We start from the raw sequence: 17,751 nt of genomic DNA, 5'->3' as shown, positions 1-17,751 counted from the left end.
GCCCTGGTTCTATTGGACTAGGCCACGGCCATTTCTGCCTGCCATTTTTGAAAAAAATCAACTCCTCCTAGCCCGTTCATCCAATTCTCACCAAACTTGGCATGTATCATTTATGGACAAAGATAATGAAAAATTCTTCAAAAGAACAAAGTCAATGGCTAATTAATTTTATGGCGTGCAACAGTATAACTCAAAAGCTAATATTTTGTGAAGTATATACCCAAACTTAATCAAACTTCATATTATTGATAATAATATGATTCTATACAAGCACCCCAACTTTATGAAACTGAGCAACCATCATTATAATATGCTTGCGTACAATCATGACAAGTTTCGCGAAATTCGGCCTGTAGGGGGCACTGCAACGACTACATGTTTATATCTAACAAACCAACACAGTAAACTGCTTGACATTTGACAATAACAATCTGTGGATGACTCCTTACAAGCCCACCAAATTTTGTGCAATATGGTCTATAGGGGGCGGGATGACTTCGCCATGGCATGGACCCCTTTATGATCGCTTGCAATCATCTAGTTCATTTTCTTTTTTTCACTCCCGGATGGAAAACTTCTTTTAATTTTGAATTGGGCACTATTGTCATATTCATAAAGAATCATGCACATCAAGTAATGGGATTTAGAGTTGTGTCTGGTGGGGTAGTATTAGTTTAAACTTTGTCCCCCCTAGGTCTTGCTTGCCTTGCCTGTTGACAAACTGCGCCTCTGTTCACATTGGTTTTAACATTTGGGCTTTAGTGAATCATTTAAAATCACATATAAAGTGATTTCTCAGATAATGGATTCAGAGTCTGAGTAATATCAGTGCCCAGTGCAGAGCAATTAAAATTTGACTGATGTTTGGAAAGTAACTGTAAGGAATTGTTTAACTGAAAATAAATCCTAAAATAGGACATTTGAATTTAATTTGTACTGTCTTTTGTGTATGATCTGGAAGCTTTCAGAAGGAAAATAAGAGTAACAAAGTCAAAAGATGTGCTTGGAATTCCTTGAAAGGCCATGACAATAAAATCTTTGGTGTGAGAGGATATAGAAGCTACCAGAAACATTTAGTGAAGGTCATAGAAGTGAAATAATACTTTTATAATGACACTGGGGTACATTTATTTCTGTTATTGAATTCAATATTAAGTTCACCTGACTTACACTAAAATACTTTTCTCAAAAAACATTTAAATATGCATTAATACACTTTTTTATTCAGATTTAATTTAACACCCGGGATTTCTTGCAGTTACAAATGTGAAGAGTTTGTTCACTCAACATAATGTGGCATAAACATTTCAACATATGAATGGAATATTTTAGATACCAAGTCTTCCTTCCCCATCTCCATTCTTTTCCTCATTTTCATATCTCCCCTCCATACTAAAGTGAATGCATATAGTTTCCCAAAGCTGGATAATGAACCCAGTGAGGAAGTTTGAACATATTTGCCCAGGCAGATGGTATTAAATATGAAAACAGCATTAGTCTAATTAAGGCTTCTGTTAGACGCTCCCTTTTGCATATTTGATCATCATGAGCCACATGTATTTGGGCTTAGCATAAGAAATACACCGTTTTTTCATCTAATATTTGTGAATAGCAGAAGCCTCTGTGATATGAACACATGAAATAAGTCAGACTTTGATGGACAGACTGCTGCTGCTGCAGGGGGCTAATTAAACAGGTAGCACAGGTGTGATCCTCTGCCCTCACTCTCAGAGGACGTATTGACAGGAGGCTATGGCATAGCGGAAAATAAACAGCCACTTTAGCGTATATTCCTCGTTTAAAATGAAGGTACCAGAGGAAGAATCAATGGGCGATATTTTGAAGAGGTTAACTGGCGAGTCTGCACTCCCAGTTTTCAGCAACATTGAGAAGTTCAAACGAGGTCGGGAGGGCGTTTACTTCATCGCCGAGGACTTCAACGAAACCGTGAAAAAAAGAGAGTTAGTCAACGCCAAGGAACGACTGAGAGTGAGCTTTCATTAAAAAACAACCATGTATAAAAACATGCTTTTCGCTAATAAGGTTCAGTCCCCACCGAAAAGAGACGAACTGTTTAGTTAACTTTAGCTAGCTTGTATTTTAGCTAACATTAGCTAACATATTTTTCTGTCCCTTAACTGGAGCTGTCTAAGCCTTTCCGCGTACATTTGTATTTCACATACTAGCCAACACCAGCAACAGTGGTATGTTTCAGCTTTGATGGTTTTTATTCCCAACTGATAACGGCTACAGGTCAGCCAACTCTGTTCTTTTTGTTTGTTTGTTTGTTTGTCATGCCTGCCACATTAATAAATACACCGAATTAACCAGGGGCTGAACAGACAGACCATCAATGCATTTTAAAAGTGGTGTGTTTGACCTCATCCTATTAAATGACAATATCGTAAATGGAGTTTGGCATAAAAGCAGCGTGGTTATCATCCATTTCTCGTCTAACCATGTATTGGCTTCCTGTCCAGAAGATATTATTGTTTCAGTGAATCATATCATGACTAATTGTTTTTGTTAGTTTTTTTAAGAAATACTGGATTATTGGCACTTTTCAAGATGTTGACTCAACGTTTGCAGGGACATTTGATCTGCTGAGCTTGCAAACATTGACTGGGTTCTCCATTGTTTCTGTTTGCATTGCATGTTAGCTTTTGTCACCACAGAGCTTAAATTGTTTCAAGCCCTGCAGAAATCCTCAGCATCATCTATTTGTTTTGCTTCGAGTATAGCTGTGTAATATTAGAAAGATTTGTTCCGATCATCCGTGCCACACTGTTGATATGACACATCATACTTTTTATTTTGCTTTTTTTTTTTTTTTTATTCTTTTCAGATCAGGAACTTGAATACAATGTTCTCCCGCTTGAAACGCATGGTGCCACTTATGCGACAAGACAGAAAACCCAGTAAAGTGGACACTCTTAAGGCTGCGACGGAATACATTCGATTGCTTCTTGCAGTTTTGCAGGACACTAACAGTGTAAGTTCTGCATTCAGCGGGAGTCTAACAAATGACAAGTGTCCTCTGTTGTATTCCAAGGACAAATCTGACACTTTGAAATGTTGATTAGCTTTTCCCTATTTCTTAGGATGATGGCAGTGGGACTGATTTCTTAAAGAATGCAATCACTTATGGTCAGACTGAAGGCCTGGGAAATGACCTATGGAGAGTGGATGATGTAAGTGTTGTTTGTCTTTTTCCATTGTGCATTTATGACCAGTAGTTTCACACAGGTTAGTCTATGTAAACTTTAACTGTACTGGCAAATCCTCCTAATAGTAACAGGAACTTACCCATACTCGGAGTGTGCTGGCAGGGATCTATGGCCGTAGTATGGCTGGGACAGATGCTACATTTGGTGTCCTTTTCTACAGTGATGCCTGAAAGTTGGTGAACCCTTTAGTATTTTTTGTATTTATGAATAAATATTGAAACATCACCAGATTTTCTCACACAAGTGTTAATTTGTCTCTGAAAATTATTCAATATTACATATCTAGGAAATAAAGTTAGAATGTTTAATCAGTGGGAGGGCAGTCAGGTGTGAGCGAGTGTCTTGTTTTATTTAAAGAGTAGAGACAGGTCAAAGTGCTATCTTCACAGCACATGTTCGTGGTAGTGTACCACAGCGATTTCCAAGAGCTTCAGAAAGATGCCTGATGTCTGCAGGCTGGAAAAAGCTTTAACATTTATTTATTTATTTTTTAATAAAGCTCCAATTAAAATTCAGACTTTTAGTTCTGTACAAGTTGAGAAGACCATTGTTACCATAGTTACCTTGAACTAGGTGAGGTAAGAATCTTGGCTCTTAAGAGTGCTCCTAAGGTGAGATCTGTTAAGAGCAGGGAGGAGGACTTTTAAGAGGCTTAGGAATTTCTTAAGCAGAGGAGACAATGGAAAGGAGGCATTTATGTGTTGTGCTATATTTTCCCATGCCATGCCTGCTTCTCTGAGAGGATCCTCAGAATCTTTAGGAATACGGGCCCTGAAGTTTATTGGAAAAGGGTGGATGAATAAGGCCACAAATAAAAAATAATTTAATCATTAAATTCTGAAAAAATGCTTCTGTTAAGAAGAAATTAAGAACCTTTTTTTCGTATGTGTGAAACATGGTACAGAGAGTGGTTTGGATCTGTTTTTCTGTATTTGGACCAGCAAGGCATAATATTATTGACAAAGCAATGAATTCAAAATCATTCAAGCTTAAGGGAAAATGTCAGTTCATGTACGGAAATCCACCAAGAATCCAAAATTGAAGCTGTTCTGTATAAAGGAATTCATTATTTCAGTATTGCTTTACATGGTGAAACCAAAGACTCGCATAATATTGGTCCATTGTCCCCAAATAAATTACCAGCTATAATGTTTTTGTTCAATTGGGGTTTCTTTATCTACTTAAGAGAATATTTAATGATTTTTAAAGGACATTTTATGCAGAAATATAGAAAATTTGAATGGTTCCCAAATCTTTGTGCACCACATTCCATTAGGGAAATCTTGATCAAGTTTTTTATTTTGATTTATTTATTTTTTTGCCTCTGATGCAATCCCAATAATCTGATATTAATCCAATCAGGTTTATTTTTTTCAAGAAAATAATCTTTCCGTGTTTTGTAAATAATAATAAAAAAAATGTTTCGGAAACTTGTATTCTTCTAGATCAGATGTGCACTGTGTAACTTTATTAAGTAGAATAAACTTCTAAATCAATCATATACTGGCCCATATAGTTGACAGCCAACTAGCTCTGTTATGTATTAAAAAAATGCCTGAATTCAATATTTTACTTAAAGATTCTCATTTTATTTTACAATAGCAGAACTTTCTTTATTGTGTAAAACAAATAACAAAGATTAAAGTATATTTGCTCTTATCACATAGAAAAATCTTTAGAAATAGCTTTGTGACCACTGTCAGTGTATAGTAATGAAACATTAATCCAAAGGCAAACTCTTCTAACAATTCAGATAAGGAAAAAAATGTAAAAGCCTCCTCTACAAAAGTTTTTATTCTGTACTCGTAAAAACTCAGTGGACCTGAGGGGTCAGTCAAGTGTCAAGTCCTGGTGTTGCTTTAGGCTGTGAAACAGTGCTTAAACACCAAGCAAAATATTTAAAATCAATATGAGAACTGGCAGGCAACCAGCAAACTCGTAGTATGAGTTGGATTTCAACATCCGTGTACTGCTGTGTATTGTATTACAAAAAATGATACACCAAATTATGTACTTTTTATATCTGAAATATTCAAAGTGAAAAAATCCAGAGTCATTATCACACATTTCCACACACATGTTCCTTTTGCTTCTCTGCAGATTTTTATATCTTTAAAATAAACTACCAGCGCAACGTTCCATACATGTAAAGGATGTTATATTAGTTAGCTTTACATTTGTTCTTTCGGGACTCTTTATAAACCAGTCAATATTGGTGTTACAATGCTGATAAAAATCCAATTTGCTCATGTCTCATTCTGCTCTGCTCTTAAATGTATTTTTGAGTTCTCTCTGTGGACTTGCTTCATAGAAAATGGCTGGACGGCATCTGGAATAAATTCCATTTATTTACAAATTAAGGTTTAGGGTATTATGTTATTAATTCATTTTATCCTGTGCTGGAGTACTTAATTTGGATGACGAGTGTTTGGCAATCTAACAGTCTGATTTGTTAACTTCTCTGAAAGTGATATTATAAATATATTTTTTCAGTATCTGAATTTACTCCTCAGATTTTAATGCCGTGGTCTAATATTTATGAATATTTCTGTCCTGGTCTTTCTAAAATTATTTTTCATTTCCCCTATAAAAACAAAGACACTGAGAGGTTCTTTCAGTTGTTCAGTTTTATTTTCAGATAATTAGTAATTTACATAGTAATACTATTGGCTAAATGTTGTGGTTGACTCTTTTCATGCATTTGAGCAGATAATTGATATTCCTTATTTCTTTGTGTAAAGTAATTCGAGTGAAGGTGATAACAACACAGTTTCAGTTCCGTCTCAGCTGTTGCACTAAATATTAAAACAAAAGCACTGTTTATGACGAGTCCGAGTCTAAACATATTGAGGAGGCTGACACCTTTTATTCTTTCTCTTTCTAACTGCTGAAAAAGTACTGTTTTTAATTAATGCATATCGATTGTGAACTCGCCTTTTAAGCTCAGTGCAGACAAGTACTTGATTAAATGATACATTTCAGTGTAATTTGTCCTGACAGTTGCTGAACATGTCAGAGGAACACCCTGAAGATGGATTCTCCATGTCCCCTGAACTGGTAACGGAGGACGCAGATATGACCAGACTGGTGTTGCAACATTGTGTGATGCCTGCATACCAGTTCATCATCCAAGTAGCACCTGATCAGACCTCGGTAAATCCTTGCTTATTTTGCCTGTAACAAATTTTCTGCTGGATGTTTTGTCAGCTACTCTCTTGCTGATGCTGATGTGTGAACATGGACAGCTGATGTTGGTTAGGTGTCAGTGTTCACAGGAAAACCTCAGTCTTGCATTTTTCATAAAGGTTGTCAGTCACATTGGTCATGTTAAAGGGACAAATCTAGCCATTACTTGGTCATTACAGCACCGTTAATTGTAGACGAACAGGTCATTGCCACGTTTATCTTAACATCCTCTAATTGTAGGTGAGAATGGTCTAGTTAACAGACCCTAGTCATGTTTGTCTCACCCATGCATCACTCATAGATTTTCCAGTTAAAACCTAAGCTCTTCAGTAGCCATTTAGAACTGAAGAAGCCAAATGGGTGGTGAAGCAGCTTCACCACTTTTAAGATGTTCACAAAGAAATACACTTTTTGACCCTTTGAGTTTTCACACTTCATTTGGGCTTTAAGGTTCTTAATTCGGCAGCCATTTCTGCACACCTCCATCATGAAAATTCATTTTATTTTATGTAAAAACTGTTCATTATTGTGCTTCTATCCTGCCTTTCCATTTCTGATTACCAAACAGAAAATAAAGTCAAGACAAGGTATAAATAACAGTTTTTAAAATATAATCCAGTTCTGTTAAATAACTGATTTTACATTGATTTTACAAGAATTCTCTTGATAGATTAAGAAAACACAAAAATCTTTTATCTGTTGACAAATAATACAACTTTTCAAACAGGAGACGGGCACCCTTTATACACAATTCTTGAAAGATGAACCCTGCAAACAATAGGCAATCAGACACATGTTTAATTACAGGAATTATCTGGCAGAGTACAATTACAACTGGCAATCAACACAAGGCATTTGATTGTATTCAGTGTAGCCCTAACATCTGAAACATTCAAACTATCCTCACAAGTGTCTCCTTATCTGATTGGATAATTTAAGGTGAAGCGGTTTATATCAAGACAACTGTTTTTTTTTCACATGGTCATCACAGGATTGACGTAACCTGTTATTGAGCCTGAGGTTTAACATCAATATGGCTTTGACACAGGCTTGTGTGTTTCTCTGTACTCTGCACTCTGCAAACAATGAAATCAAGGTTCAGATGAGGAAAAATGTCTGACGTGAAAAGAAGCTTCAGCACAAAAGATTCCTTGTCAGTCCTCAAATAACTGAGATGTTTTAATGACAGAATTGTACTTCTTCTTTATGTTTTTTTATTTAACAGATGCTGCAACAGAATAGATCATAATCACACTGTAAGAACTCGGATGTTAGCTGTTTCTTTTTCACTTCACAGATGTCTCAACCCTGCTGAGTGGTGTTTAGAGCAGATGGACCCACACTGGAAACCTGCCAGGTTTGATTTTGTTTTTTAAATACATGAATATCAAATCAGTTATCAGAGATGCTTTCTAAGGTAAAAACCTAGACTCACCAAAGGTTGACAATGTTTTTTTAATATATAATTAATATAAATAATAAAGTGTGGAATGAAAATAATATAAAAATATATACTGTGACTGTAAAATGGCAAATGTTGCCCCCCTGTGGTCTGAATGGTCATCATTAATGGATAATTGGTTAAAAAAAAATACATGGAAGATATTTTGAAAGGTCTCAGGTCTTAATTATAAAATAAACTGCGTAAGTCTCAGGGTCCTGGAGTTTCTCGCTGTCGTGTGACTGGAGCACTTGCTAAATGCTAATGGAAAAATACTGTGATAATTCAAAAGACCTGCTGTAAAAATATGTTTTTTTGTCCTTTAATTTTTCATCCAGAGCAAAAATGTGTTTGGCCATTTATTATGGTGGCTGAGAGAGTTCAATACAACTTAAGAAAACGCGCGCACTGCAAATATTCACAACACCATCAAATATAGGAAGCAATGCAAATAGTGTAAATTACACCACTAATGTTTCCAGGGAACCCCAAAGCACGTAGCTGCTCAGAAAGTTAAGAGGTTTGGAGTCGTTCATTTTGTTGAAAGTGAACTGCAATGCAAGTCGTCTTGTTATTTAAATTGTTTGTTTTTAAGATGATTTTAATATGCTGAATGTATGATTCCTTATCAGCTTTTTGCTTATTTAGGCGTGTCAATTCAAATAATCTGACAAAATACACAATTCTTAGATTAATATCATTTAGAAATGTATTCTGACTTTTTATTTTTTTTTTGCTTTGTGCGTATGTATTCAGTTTTAATTATTTACTGTTCAAAGTGGGGATGTTTTGGGAGCTGTGGAGTGGTTAAGGTAGTAACATTAGGACTGAAGGATCACGGGTTTGCATCCCCCAAGTCTATGGCTGAGGCACCTCCAAACTGCTCCCTGGGTCATGCACAAGTGGCAGCCCACTGCTCCCAGTGCTGCTGCTTATCTGTTTGTACACACAGGTGTGTGTAAGTTAAATGCAGAGTAAGAATTTCCCCATGATTTATCAATAAAGGAATATTATATCAATATTTTATTAATATTTTTTAAAGTATTTTTCTTCATTGCGTGTGTTTTCTTAAGTTGCAGTGCATTAAGCTCTGTCTGCCACAGCAATTTATAGCTGGCCTATATTTGGTCATAAAACAGTTTAGTGTTAAATCCCTCCACTCCCAGTGATGCAGAAGTAATTACCTTACTTTTACTTTTTTGTACTGAGTTCTTATACCTGTTTTTTTTTTTTTTTTTTTTTTTTGTCTCCACTGATTTGAAGTGTGTCGTTGCATTGCCCTCTTGTGGTGGAAGGATTTAAGGCTGTTGAATCATCATCTCTTTCGAGCAGCACGTGCTCTGTTGTACCTGTAATCTGAAGCCCTGGTACAAAACAGTCCAGTACATTGCGTCAGCAGATTATTTCCATGCTGCTGTTTCTGCTCCGTGGTTACATTTTTTTTTTTTTTTTTTTACCAACATTCTTTTTATTGTTTTCACATCATATCAAAGAAATACAAAAAAAATTTAAAAAATACAAAGAATTACAATTACATGTTAAGAACAAACATGTCAACACCCCGCCCCCGGTCTTAACAGGCTTTCAAGTTTCTGGTTGGAAATTATGTTAGTGCGTATAAGAAAAAATAGATAGTATTAAAACAAACATTTCTATGAGATTAAACACTGCAAAGCACTACTGTTTACATGTCCCCAGACGCTTCCACCACATGAGACAAATCAGTCCTCGATAAATAGCTGATAAAGGGGTCCCAGATCTGGTGGAAGTTATGTTGTTGGTGTTTTACTGTATACGTAATTTTCTCTAAAGGGAGAGTTGAAGACAGTTCAGACAACCACCTCTTCACACTTGGGCTACAGGTGCTTTTCCATGTGAGGGCTATTACTCTCTTAGCCATTAATACACTTAAATCTACAAATATTCGTTGATGTTTTTTAATACCTAATATAAACAAATGTGGAACTAAGGGTATTCGAATTTGTAAAATATTTTGAATACACTGTTTTATTTCTTGCCAAAACTTTTGTATTTTTATACATTGCCAGATACAGTGAAAAAATGTACCCTTTTCCTTCTCACATTTAACACAGATATCGGGTATGGCACTGTTATATTTGTGAAGTTTTTCTGGAGTAATATATGTTCGCATCAACCAGTTGTATTGTAATATTTTCAAGCGAGTGTTAGTAGTTCTTGATTGTGCTCGAGCGCATGCCTCGCCCCACTTTTCTATTGAGATGTCCTCCTGTAGATCTTCTCTCCACGCTTTCAGCCGCCCTGCTGATGTTTCTGTACTTCCATCTATTAGACATTTATATATTTTGGATATTAGACCCCTCCCTAGGCAATCCATATTCATTAATCTTTCTACTGTAGACTCTTCCGGGCAGCTTAAGGTTTGGCTTTGGTGTGTTCTAATGAAATTCCTCAACTGTAGGTATTTAAAAAAATGGTTACGGGTTATATTAAATTTATCAGCTATTTCTCCAAATGACATCAGCACTTTTTGTGAGTCGTAAAGGTCTCCTATTTTTGTCAGTCCTTTAGTAGCCCAAGATTTAAACCCCCCATCTGATTTACCTGGAGGAAAGGAGTAATTACCCCATATCGGGCTGAAAATAGAGAGGGGGGGCGTATCTCTCAGATATTTTTTAACTTGATGCCACACTACAATCATGTTTTTCACAATAGGGTTTTTTGTGTTCCTTTTGAGGATTTTAGTGTTCGCTGAGTACAGGTATACTGGAAGGGGCAGATCTAGCTGTAGTTCTTCCATTCCTTTCCAGAGAGGAACATCTCTTTCTGCATAGTAAAACATGATCGTTCTTAATTGTGCCGCCCAATAGTACCAGAGAGGGCAGGGACACTTGAGTCCCCCCCTATCATAAGGTAAGTACAGTAGTGATAGTCGCGTCCGGGGGCGCCTATTATTCCACAAGAATCTAACAAACAGTCTTTTAAGCTGAGTGAACAGGTTGCTTGGAGGAGGAAGTGGAAGGTTTTGAAACAAATACAACAATTTGGGCATTATATTCATTTTAAGAACATTTATTTTTCCTATTAGTGACATGGGTAAGGGTGTCCACCTTTCCAATAATTTTGAGATTTCTTGTAGTAATGGATCATAATTACTGGCTACAATATGTTTGAGTTGTGGGACAATTTGAATTCCTAGATATGTAAAACAGTCTACAATTTTAAATTGAGTGACTGTTCTAGGAGGGTTTTTACTTTCTAACTGATTTAAAAGCATTATTGATGATTTTGATTTGTTTAATTTATATCCTGAGGTTTTCCCAAATACATAAAGGAGTTCTAATAATTCCGGAATGGATTTTTCCAACTTTTTAAGGAATATGATTACGTCATCTGCAAACAGAGCCAGACGGTGTTCCTGTGGTCCAATTGATATGCCTGTTATATTTTGGTGTGTTCTTACTGCAATTGCCAGAGGTTCTATAGCCATAATAAAGAGGAGAGGGGATAGGGGATCTCCTTGCCTACATCCTCTTTGTATCTTAATGGTTTTGGATATATTACGGTTAGTCATTACTTCAGCAAATGGTTCTGTATATAGTAGTTTTATCCATTTATTAAAGTTGTCTCCAAAGCCAAAACGTCTGAGGATTTCGAATAAATAAAGCCATTCTACTCTGTCAAAGGCTTTTTCCGCATCCAATGACAGCAATGCTGTATCTGTTGCTCCCTTCTCCTCAAAGAGTATATTCAGGATTCTCCTAACATTGTGGAAGCCTTGTCTACCTTGTACAAAGCCATTTTGGTCTTTGTCAATAATATTTGGAATTATCTTCTCCAGTCTCCTGGCTATTATTTTACTCAAAATTTTTAAATCCACATTTAAGAGACTGATTGGCCTAAAGTTTTCACATTTGTTATTTGGTTTGCCTGGTTTTGGCAATAAAATGATTAGTGCTCCCCTTAATGATGTTGGAAGGATTCCGTTGTGAAAGGACTCCTTAAACATTTCTAATAATACTACCATCAATCTGTGTTTGAACACTTTGTAAATCTCAATGGGTATTCCATCTGGCCCAGGGGTTTTCCCTCCTTTGATACTGTCAATGGCCGTAGATAGTTCCATTAATGTTATTTCTTTCTCTAGTTCTCCTTTAATTACTTCTGATATTTTGGGAATTCGGATTTTGTCCAGGAATTTATTAATTTCAGACGTATTTGGACCTATTTCCGAGCTATAAAGCTTTTCATAAAATTTTTGGAAGTTCTCATTTATTTCAATTGGGTCAACAATGTTTTCATTATTATCGTTTTGCAGTGATGTGATAAGTCTTTCATTCTGAAGTTGTTTGAGACGCCATGCCAGCACTCTGCCAGGTTTTTCCCCTTGGTCATAAAATGTCTGTTTAAGTCGAAGTAAACTTGATAAAGCTCTTGTTGTAGATATTTCGTTGTATTGTGTTTTTAACAAAAGTAATCTTTGATGGGTGTCCTGGGAACCCGATTGGTAGTATTCTTCTTCTAATCCTTTTATTTTTGTTTCTAATGATTTTGTTTTATTGTAGGTTTCTTTAGCTTTAAAGCTAGTGATGTTGATAATTTGTCCCCTGATAAAGGCCTTAAACGCTTCCCATCTGGTACTTTGTGAGGTTTCGGTTGTATTTGTTTCAAAATAATATTTAATCTGTTCATCAAGAGAAGTAACAAAGTCAGTATCAGATAGCCACTTTGTTTTAAATCTCCATTTGGGAATATCACTAGCCAGTTTAGGGTCATGATAAACTAAAGAGTTTGGAGCGTGGTCAGATAGGAGTATAGCATCATAGGACACCTCCTTTATTTTATATTTAAGTTGTGCTGAAACCAAAAAGAAATCTATGCGAGAATATGACTGGTGTGTACCAGAGTAGCATGAATATTTTTTCCCATTGGGATTATCTTCCCTCCAAACATCAATTAAACTCATTTCTTTCATAAAATAGTGGATTACGCCCCTGCTTCTTGAATGTGACTGATCGATGCCTGAACTTTTGTCTTTCAGGGGATCTAAGGTGCAATTAAAATCACCTGCCATTATACAAGCACCGGGTAAGGAGGCAATAGTAAGAAATAGATTTTGGAAAAACTTGGGTTCGTCTGTATTTGGAGCATAGACATTTATTAGAATTAATTGTTCCCTAAGAATTGCCCCTTGAATGATCAAATATCGTCCTGCCTTATCTTTGATAACATTATGAATTTGAAATGGAATAGAATCATGGATCAAGATCATAACACCCCTTGCTTGAGAGGTAAAGGGAGCTGACAGAATTTTACCTTTCCACCTCCTCCTCACTTTAAGCTCGTCTTCGTGTGTTAGGTGGGTTTCTTGAAGGAATACTATTTTCGATTGTAAAATGTTAACCCTGTTCATTACTTGCTTAACCTTTTTTGTTTTTTGTAGCCCTCTGCAGTTCCAGGATGTAATTCTAACCTTAAGATCAACAGACATATAGATCAAATATTTTGAATTTCCCCAACAGTTTTAGTGTCTTCAGACCGAGCAGCAAAAGAAAAGGAACAAAAAAGGAACAGAGAACAAATGCATTCCCCTCAATTAACATCAATCCACCTGAGTATTGCCCCGTCAGGTGACCACCCTCCCCTTCGTTTACTGGACTTCCCAAAAGCAAAGAGCCGATCCACACAGTGTGGGGATCAGTATAGCTATGCTGATGTCTAAAAAGGAAGGAAAAAAAACGAAGGAACGTAACTACTCTGCTACTGTAATTTAGAAAGTTGTTTTAGAGCAACCCAGCAAACAAAAAACACCTCCATATCTACTTAGTTAAACAGTGCATATAAATCAGAAGATTGTTCTTTATCAATAGATCAGGGGGGAGAGCAATCAGAACTCAGTGTAACTAACTTTCACTCTGTCCTCCCCTACTAACTCTGCACTGCATCAAAGTTGTTAGAATAAAGTTCCATCAGCAGTTTTTGGTTACCTTTCCTATGATGTCATGAGTTCTTCACTACCACAGTCTGGATGATTGTCCGACTGGATCTTCTTAATGAAGTCCTCGGCTTCGTCGGCGCTATTGAAGATGTGTGAGCGCTCTTTGTAGGTGACGATAAGCCGGGCAGGATGGATCATACCGTACCGGAGCCCCAGTGTACGGAGTTGTCTCCTCACCTCCTCGAACTCTTTTATTTTCTTGTGCGTCTCTGCGGTCACGTCATGGTAGAATCTCACTGGATGATTTTTGTAGCGAACTTGCTTTTTTGCCCTGGCCGCTTTCATCACCGCTTCTTTATCTTTATAATTCAGGAACTTCATTATGAGGGTCCTAGGTGCGGAGTCGGTCGTATGTGATCTTCTTGGTCCAAGCCTGTGCGCTCTTTCGACCGTAATTTTCCCCTGGAGCTGCTGTAGCTCCAGCGCCTCCGGTATCCAACTCTCCAGGAATCCACAGATGTCGTCTCCTTCCACGCCTTCGGGTAAATTAACAAGCCGTACATTGGAGCGACGTGAACGAGCTTCCAGGTCCAACACTTTCTCTTCCAGATTTTTATTTTTCCCCTCTAGGTTTTTCACCTTCTTCTGGAGCGTAGTTACGTCGTCTTCTGTTGTTGAGATTCTCGTCTCCGCTTGCGTTACTCTTTCTAAGCAGTCTGTAATGTCTTTCCTTACATTTTCCATCATGGAGAGGATGCCATCAAATTTGACTGAGAACTCAGTCTTCATCGCATTAATAGCTGCCAGTACTGTTGTCATAGCGGTACTGGTCTCGTTTCTGGCGGTTGCAATGCTTTCCTCCAGCTGTTTATCGAGGCTAGCGCTGCCGACGCTGCTAGCCGCAGCGCTAGCTTCCATAGTCTTGTCTTTAGCGGTGAACTTGGTTTTGGCAGTCGGAGTTGCAAAGTTAGTTACTTTGGTTTGTTGTGTCTTGTTCCGATTTGATTTTCTTGGTTCCATCGGTATATTCCTAAACCCTGGTGTTGTAGTTGGGCTGCATGTCACACAGAATTGGCCTATTTAGCAAGGATTTAAACTGTTTAGTAGCAGAGCAGTCTTACACGCGTCTTCTCAGCAAGCCGCCATAACCGGAAGTCCCGTGGTTACATTTTTGATGCCGTTATGTAAAATAAAACCAATTTTTATTCAGAATTCAGATGCTAATGAAACCCTGGAGAAAATTACAGTGTAGTGCAATGTTTAGTGAATGGGGTGTGATTGAGATGGAGTCTGTGTCTCCAATCAAGACTAACATTATGATCAACAAGATGCTGAATATAGTGATATTAAGGAACTGTTGTTTATATAATTGTCTTTTTATTTCTAGGAGCCTTTTGCTTTGAAGAAAGGAATTATCTTCGTGAAAGCAGTCTTTTATTTGTCTTAACTTGTTTTTTGTTTAAGTGAATATGAATATTTTTCATTTTTACATCTTTGTCCTTGGCAGCCCTCAAATGAAATGTACAAGACAGCTTTTGGTTCTTTAATTTATTTTATGATTTGCTTTTTTGTGTAAAATCCTGTTTATTTAGCTCTTACACATTACTTGTACCAAGCCTCATACTATGTAAATATTGATTTAATATTATCAGCTTTCATGAACTGTACTTTGAAGAAAGAAGCTTGTGCCAGTACCTTTTGTCTTTCATATTGTTAAGTGTTCAGTATAATTGAATTGTCTCTTGTTTAAAAGCTTTAATTTCAGGTTTAATTTTTATCATACTACTGTCATCTGCTAATCTTTATATCAAATATATCTGGAAATATCAACATTCATAAAACATTACCGGTTTGTGTTTTCATTTCATCCATTATCTGTTATTTAGGACATATTTCCAAAGTAGTAATTGGTTTTCAGATTGATGCAGTGAAGATGTGACCTGAACTTTACGAAAAAGTTTATGCACCCTTGCTTAATTGCATTTGTTTCAACTGAATACAACTCCTGCAGCAAACAGACAATTAAAGTTGTGATCTTCTTTAATTGTTAATAAACTGTTCATTAAGAAAACACCCTAAACCTTAATTGACTCATAACAGCTCGTACAGCTGTGATGTGTATTGTTGTTTTTAACACAAATCAACATTTGGGTCGAAAGTAAACTCTAAATGGGAATATAAATATACACTGTCTGTCACCACCGAAAAAAGGTCATACGCTCTAATATTTCATTGGACCGCCTTTAGCTTTGATTACAGCACACATTCACTGTGGCATTGTTTTGATAAGCTTCTGCAATGTCACCAGATTTATTTTCATCCAGTGTTGCATTAATTTTTCACCAAGATCTTGTATTGATGATGGGAGAGTCTGACCACTGTGCAAAGCCTTCTCCAGCACATCCCAGAGATTCTCAATGGGGTTAAGGTCTGGACTCTGTGGTGGCCAATCTATGTGTGAAAATGATGTCTCATGCTCCCTGAACCACTCTTTCACAATTTGTATTGTACAGTGTATATTTTCATATGTTTTTTTGGGAGACTGGGTGTACACTCATCAACCACATAATACTAACACTGTGTGGATCTCTCTTTTGCCAAGAAAACAGCCCTGACCCATCAAGGCATAGACTCCACTAGACCTCTGTCACTGGAGCATCTGGCTGCAAATCCTGCAAGTTGTGAAGTGGGGCATCCATGGATCAGACTTGTTTCTCTAGCACATCCTGCAGATGCTTGATTGGACTAAGATCTGGGGTAATTTGAGGCAAAGTCACCATCTTGAAATTGTTTTTGTGTTCCTCAAACTATTCTCAAACCATTTTTATGGCAGGGTCCTTTATCTAGCTTAAGGAAGCCATGAGGGGAAGTTTCAGTGAGTGTGTGTACGTGGTCTGCAACATGCTCAGGTAGGTGGTACGCGTCAAACTAACATTCACATGAATGACCTTCTTTCCATAGTGCAACATGGTGCCATGTGTTCCCTGGATAAGCAACACACACATCTAGCCATCCATGTGATGTAAAAGCAAACATGATTCATCAAACCAGGCCTCCTCCTTCCATTCCTCCGTTGTCCAGTTCTGATGTTCACATGCCCATTATTGCTGCTTTCACCAGTGGACAGAGGTCAGCATGGACACAGCCCCACAAAACTCACTGAGGTACACTGTTTTCTGGCAGAATCACACTGTAGAATCTAGTAAGTTGACATTATTTTAAATATGCAAACTCAGTTACTCAAAAAGTAAACTTAACATGGTTCATTAGAGCTAAGTTGTGTTGAAGTACTACCTGAACATAGAGTACAACTAACGTTAACTTATTAAGTTTGTTTAACTTAAGTTTATTTAGTGTCCACTGGAGATGCAGGGACTCTGTGCCCTGGTGGATGGGCAACAGCTGTGATGGAAGACAGAGAACTGTTTGCACTTACCATGCCCCGCTTAAGATGAGATGATCCTTTATTTATTCCACAGTGGCAAAATTTGCAGTTTTGCAGCAGCACACACTCCACAGGACAGTGCACACGAGATACAAATGCAAAAAATAGAACATCAAATACAATAGTAGTTCTGCACATATGGTCTACTTGGTGCAGGCTTGGTTGTACAGGCTCACAGCAGCAGCAACGAAGGACCTGCAGTAACACTCCTTTCACTGTGAAGCAGTCAGCTACTGTAAACACTGCCCAGTGCTGCTATAGCACCATGAAGGGGTGGGACTGGCTTTTCATCAGGAATGACAGCTTTCCTCTCATTCTCTGATCAACCACCAACTCCACATGCTCAAGAGGGCAGCCCAGAACAGAGCCAGCCTTCTTCATCACTGTTCAGTTTTTTGTCTGTCGCCCCAGCAGACCACTGGGGGAAAAAAACAGCTGATACCCCTACAGAGTCATTAAAGGTCTTCAGGGGTGATCCCTGTACTGCAAAGATTACTTCCTCTTATAAAGACACCGATGCCTCTGCTCGCTGCAA

The 17,751-nt window shown here is 37.4% G+C and overlaps 1 protein-coding gene across 1 annotated transcript; it reads left to right on the top strand.

Annotated features, from left to right (window-relative positions):
• The first annotated feature begins 1,176 nt into the window (after nt 1-1,176).
• Nucleotides 1,177-15,810, top strand: figla (folliculogenesis specific bHLH transcription factor). Its single transcript, XM_084550963.1, has 6 exons — nt 1,177-1,989; nt 2,846-2,992; nt 3,102-3,191; nt 6,228-6,380; nt 7,711-7,770; nt 15,159-15,810. Exons 1-5 carry the CDS (start codon nt 1,804-1,806, stop codon nt 7,726-7,728), a joined length of 594 nt encoding a protein of 197 aa, XP_084407089.1. The 5' UTR covers nt 1,177-1,803; the 3' UTR covers nt 7,729-7,770; nt 15,159-15,810.
• Nucleotides 15,811-17,751: the final 1,941 nt, after the last annotated feature.

This window comes from Chelon labrosus (assembly GCF_963514085.1).
Source record: "Chelon labrosus genome assembly, chromosome: 9".
In the NCBI taxonomy this organism is placed as follows: domain Eukaryota; kingdom Metazoa; phylum Chordata; class Actinopteri; order Mugiliformes; family Mugilidae; genus Chelon; species Chelon labrosus.
The sequence above is the reverse complement of the archived record's forward strand: the minus strand, read 5'-3'. Positions and strand labels throughout refer to the sequence as shown.